Source organism: Triticum dicoccoides, chromosome 4B (assembly GCF_002162155.2).
Source record: "Triticum dicoccoides isolate Atlit2015 ecotype Zavitan chromosome 4B, WEW_v2.0, whole genome shotgun sequence".
NCBI lineage: Eukaryota > Viridiplantae > Streptophyta > Magnoliopsida > Poales > Poaceae > Triticum > Triticum dicoccoides.
Genome location: NC_041387.1, coordinates 247,492,170 through 247,497,968, shown reverse-complemented (window position 1 = coordinate 247,497,968; position 5,799 = coordinate 247,492,170). Strand labels below are relative to the sequence as shown.

At 39.3% G+C, this 5,799-nt stretch overlaps 1 protein-coding gene across 1 annotated transcript in view; it reads left to right on the top strand.

Moving 5' to 3' along the window:
* LOC119292641 overlaps nt 1-4,096 on the top strand; it is a 24,086-nt gene extending 19,990 nt beyond the window's left edge. The window contains exons 3-12 of the mRNA XM_037571407.1: nt 283-403; nt 508-567; nt 659-709; nt 1,075-1,728; nt 1,815-1,988; nt 2,089-2,199; nt 2,292-2,481; nt 2,601-2,803; nt 2,897-2,978; nt 3,090-4,096. Coding sequence (XP_037427304.1) covers nt 283-403; nt 508-567; nt 659-709; nt 1,075-1,728; nt 1,815-1,988; nt 2,089-2,199; nt 2,292-2,481; nt 2,601-2,803; nt 2,897-2,978; nt 3,090-3,103 — 1,660 coding nt within the window. The 3' untranslated portion in view covers nt 3,104-4,096. The remainder of the gene's footprint in view (nt 1-282; nt 404-507; nt 568-658; nt 710-1,074; nt 1,729-1,814; nt 1,989-2,088; nt 2,200-2,291; nt 2,482-2,600; nt 2,804-2,896; nt 2,979-3,089) is intronic.
* The last annotated feature ends 1,703 nt before the right edge of the window (nt 4,097-5,799 follow it).

The following is a 5,799-nucleotide window of genomic DNA, read 5'->3' as shown; positions in this document are numbered from 1 at the left end:
TGCAGTGTGCCCATTTTAATTCCAGTGTAATTTAAGTCGATTTTTCAGTGTAATTTGATTGTAGTTTCAGCGTAATTTATTCTAACTTTACAGTGCAGTGTACCCATTTAATTCCAGTGGATTTTTTAGTGTAATTTGATTGTAGTTTCAGTGTAATTTATTTTAACTTTACAGTGCAGTGTACCCATTTTAATTCCAGTGTAATTTGAGTGGATTTTTCAGTGTAATTTGATTGTAGTCTCAGTGTAATTTTATGTTCCATTTACAGGTTTAAATGGGTAGGCTACGGAAAGTGTCTCATCAGGATGTTCCATTAGTATCATCTTTAGAGAGTGCAGATTCACTGGATGAAGCTTTTGTGCCTAATGATTTTGCAGAAGATGATTCTCATCCTGTGTCTCCGGTAGTTACTTATTTATGTTTCTTTTCTTTGTTGTTTAATTTCTTTATCTTTTAGCTTTGATTTAATTATTTTTTTGGTCTGTTTTATTTCTTCTTTGTTTGCAGGATCTATCTCAAGATGAAGGAGAGTTCGACAAGGCTCTTTTGAAGTTCTATCTCAATCAAGTATGTTCTTTCTTTTCTTTTTAGTTCTTTCTTTCTTTTGTTAATTTGGCTTTTTTCTTTTTGGTGACATTTGTGTTTTTTGTCATTTCAGAAAGTAAAATGCTTAAAGAGGAAACTATCATCTGCTTCTAGGAGGAATGTGGTTAGTTCCCCATATCTGTATAAATGTCCTGTATTTTCGTGCTCTCATATAATGTTAGTTTTTGCTTTTCCAGATGATAGCTTCATGTAGTATATTTTATATGTAATTTACCTTGGTAGCATGTAATGTTTTCTGTCCTCCGTAGTTTTGTTGTTCTTCTGTAATACAAAGGTAACCACAGAAGTTTGGTTTTCAGAGTTTTCAACCGTAGTTGTGTTGTTTATGCGTTAGTTGTGTACTTTTATTTAAGTACTGTTGTAATCTGAATGTATTAATGTTTTCTTCCTTGTGTATTTTCTTAGTTTTATTGGTTTCGGTTCTATCCTATGTTTTTCATTTGTGTCTCTCCTTTTGTTGTTTTGTAGAGGCAGAAACGATCTACTGATTTCCCCACTTGTGCCACTTTCACTAGATATTCTGGGAAGTTGTTCTCTGGTGTTGTTGCTGGAATGTGTCCTAGGTATCAGAATGTCATCCAGACATACGGCATGGGCTGTCTCTTAAACTTTGTTAGGACCGAGGTTCCCCTTAGGCTAGTGAAGTGGCTTGCTAGTAGGTTTGATGTCCCTTCATCTGAATTCCAGTTCGAAAGGAAATTTATCCCAATGACCAAGTATGATATCCATGATATCCTTGACCTCCCAGTAGATGGTGAGCCACTTGTGTCTGATCCTGAGTCTGGACGTGATTTTATCCTGTCTCACTTCAATGTTTCTAGTATTCCTCCTGTCTCTTTCTTCGCCAGCAAGCTTAAATCCACCGAAGTCGAGTTGTCTGATGAAGACATTTCCATTTGCTTCATGATTGTTGCGTTGTCCTCATTCCTTTGTACCAACTCTAGCCTCAGTCCTAGCCAGAAGTACCTGCATATTTTCAGGGATTGTTCTTCTGTGTGCAACTATGATCTGTCCGGATATGTTTATGAGTGGTTGTTGAGCAGCATCAAAAAGTTCAAGAATTCCACTAAAGTTGCTTCTAAAAGATCAGTGACGTCTGGTGGTTGTCACTATGCTTTTGCTGTAAGTCTTGTTCTTGTTCTTTACTTTTATTTTAAGTTTTTTTTATGTTATTTCCTTTAATCTCTTTCTTGCGTGGTTGTTTATAGGTTTGTTACCTTGACCAACTTAATTTCGGTCTCCATTCTGTCCCTGATGTCAAGCCCCGGATTCTAGCATGGAGAGGTAACAAAGTTAAGCAATTTTCAGAGCTTGACAGAAACAATAGCCGCTCTTATGGCAAGAGGCCTCTAAAGCGGTTGTTTGCTCCAGTTAATCCGCAGGTTTGTTATTTTTGTTCTTTTGTTTTAAATTTATAATTATTTTTTTGCTTGTTTATGTTTTCAGTATGTTCTCATATGGAATTACTCCTTCTCGTTCTAGAAGTCTATCGAGAAATCTTCAGCAAGCAAAGATGGTGATGTTCCCCTTTGCAGTGACATGCTTTTTGAAATGAATGTGCAGAAATCCTTCGGTGCTCGTTTTGGGTTTGAGGTTAGTGTAGTTTTGGGTTTGTACTTTCTGCTCTTTTTCCACTTTGTTGCTTTGGTTGTTTTAATTGTGTTGTTTTATTGAACTTTTTTCAGGCTGCTCAAGTAGTCATAAACCTTGTTCAATCTAGGAACAAAGACAAGCCCAAGCTATTTGTACAATGGTCACAGTCCCTTGTAATTGACGTTCTAGAATGCTTATCACTCTCTACTCTAAATGCCAAATCTGTCCCGACACCTAAAGTTTATTCAAGTGAGGGTCATTCTTTCAACAAGTTCTCTTTTGGTTAGTTCCTTTTTGAAGTTCTTTCCTGTTTTGTTATTATTTTCTGATTTATATATTTCTTGCTTGTATGATCTTACTTTTTTGTCCTTTCGCATGTTGTTTCTTTATCCTTTTTGCAGGCGCCAAGTCTGTCTCTATTCAATCTTTCATTGATGAGAGGAAGTGTGAGACTGTTGTTGAGAAATCATCTCCTGAAGTCCAGCAGCAAATCCCCAATTTGAATGAAGCTTCTCCTTTTGTTTCTGGTGTTGTTAGTGTTGGGGGTTTTCACAACCCAGTAGTTTTATCTAGTTCATCTCCAGCTCCTAAAGTGTGTGATGAGGTATTATACACTTCGTATTTAGTGCTTCTTCTTTTTTGTCTTATATTCGCTTGATGATTTAGTATTTTTATCTTTTTTTATTTTCTTTTGCAGGGCGTGGTAAATGAGGCAAATGTTGAAGCTGCAATTCCAGTGGCGGATTTATCTTCTATAAAAAGTCCTTCTCATTCTATAGGTCCGAGCTTTTCTTTTCTCTTATTTAAATTCTTGTATTCTTCATTTTCCTTTTTATTTGTGTCTTGTTTATTTTTTTCTTCACCTGTGCTTGTATCTTCTCTTTTTGTAGGTATATCCCCTTAAACGACGCGGTGTGCAATTCCTGTTGTTGGTTCTACTTTGGAGCCCTCAGGTCCTTTGTGTGTTTATTTATTTTTCTTGGTATAGTTTGATATTGTTTTGAAACAATTTCTGTAACTCACCCTCTTGTTTTGTGTTTTGTGTAGCTGGTCTTATTAAGAAATGCGAACCCAAGGCCGATGATAATGGTTTTCAAAGACCCACTTTTGCTCAGTTAAATCGCACTCTTGGTGTTCAATCTAATGGCGATGTTACCAATGGTGAGCCCAATGTTAAAGAGGTCGATAATTCTTTTGGAGAACCGTCCCCTCTGGTTCCTATTCGCTTGTCGCAGCGTTTCCATAATGCGGTTGCAAGTTGTTTGCGGTCCCTGATGACGAGGGGGTTTGTTTGTCCAGGTCGAACGGGCAAGATGTTTACCCGACCCGTTTAGAGGTTCGTTTTTTGCTTTCTGGTGATTTTCCTGCTAGTACAGGTGTAATCTGTTGATTGGACAGAAAATTTGACTGTTTTTGAATTGAAAAACAGTCAGATGTCAATTAGACAGTCCCTTGTTTTAACTTTCTGTTACCTCCCCTGATAGCTAATATCCCATAGCTTTTCTGTTCCCAGTTATATATGGCATGTGCCTGTACTTGCTAGTCTTACATCTGTAATGATTTATAGCGATGCACCCTAGTTCAAACACATTAACCATCATCAGAATAGTATCGAATTTCGCTACAGACTACCGACTCCCAAGGTTTGGTCATTCCAAACTAGAAAATTTCATGTACAGACCACAGACTAACAGGCCCGATGATTGCAAACAAATCATTTTCGTTTCGAACATATTCAGCATCAACAGAAAGCAGAAATTTTCCACTGCACATTGCACATTAAGAGGGTCGTATGTTTACTAGCAAATCCATATTTCATAGCAAAATTTTCGAAATCAACACAGTACATATTTTCCTAGCAAATACATTTTGACTGTGCATTTTACGCGCAGAAAAAGCTTACTTGATTGCGGCGCACACCTTTTAGTCCAACCAGGGGTCTGCGGGCTCATCTTGCCGGTGGAGAGCTCGGATGCCTGCGATGACGCTTCAGGCCTGATCTCACCAGCCGCTTCTCCCTCACGGATCTGGCGTCCGCGTTCATGACAGGCACGGAGACGTCCGCGGCAAGTGGAACTACACCTCCTGTGCCGCACGCCACCAGATCCATGGGTGTAGTGCTCTCGTCAACCTCCTCAATCAAGGAGATTCTGGATCCCGTCACATACAAACAGAAGAATCACAGAGAGATTTAGTCAAAACGCAAAGGAATGACCTAGGGGCAAATCCTCCCGAACCACGCAAATCAAAGGCTCTCTCACCTGCTAATTGGCTGCATGAGAAACTCCATCGCCGAGAAATTGAGCCCTTCCCCTGGGCACGAACTCGCCTCCAGAAACAGCGTACCGGCCTGAGGAGGAAAAGCAAATTTCCTGGTCTATGGACCAAGACCACATCGAGCGTCCTGATCCACGGATGAGGAAAATCCCGGTGACGGCCGACGGACACAAACGACGGAGATCGCTTGCCTGGCCCACATACCAGGCCGACCACATACGTACACACTACAAAAAATGGAATTTCAACGCTCCCGTATTCCCACGGAAAACGACCTCGCACAGATCCCCATGTGCTACACGACGCTGTGGATAACGGGCTCATATGTGCTCGTGCACAGAAACTCCACGTCCTCTTCCACTTCCTTATTTACAAGGGCGCATATACATATAGAAGGCCTCCTCTTTCCTTTCTCTTTCCATCCCTTTCCTTCCTTGTTGCTGTGACATTGCTTCTCGTTTTTTCTTTTTATTTCTTACGTAATTAGCCTCATCTCATCCTTCCTCAGCGCACCCTTTTCCCTTCTTTACTATTAATAACTAGATCGGAAACGCGCCTTGGCGCAAGAGTGCCGGTCACAACGCTATGGCCAAGTAGTGAATGCTCAATTTAGTAGGATCAAGTTTAGCGTACCTATTCAAACATGATATAACAAAATAAAAGGAAGAAACATTCACATGTAGTTCAACATCGTCATGAAACTATAAGGCAGCATACAGTTTTGGGTGTTGCAAAAGTTATCATTTAAGTCACACAAAAGCATCGACGTTTCAAGGCTTTGCCGAATTAGGAAGATTCATGCAGACTGGAAAGGCAGGATCCAAGTGGGCCTCTTAAAAGGAACCAAAGTTTCAATCTATAAGCATTATGACATGCTTTCTTTTATCTGATATTTTTTTCATTCAAAAGAATCATCAATTATCCAAAACATGTAAATAACATCCAGGTTCTTCGCCCATGCACATGATGGCATATCAAAATATTTTCTGTCAAGCGACGATCAGTGATTTTTTACATAATTGGAATTAATAAACAATGAACTAAACCTGCTTGAATGCTAAGATGTTTCTAACACCATCAGGTTAGAAAAAGGATAATGTAACCATTTTTAAACACATCATGATGGCTCCATGTCCAGGTAAATCTTTGTGGCAGTAACAATACAGTAGAGGCAACAAAAAATAAAATAAAAAGGTTGTTCCTAGGTTGATGTTCGTCATTGTGTCGAGGAACATTTCCATCCTGAGGAAGACATCACAAATGAACGTAGGTTAGCAATGGAACATAAATGTGGATGAGGTTTAGGATGATCAGTTGACTGGA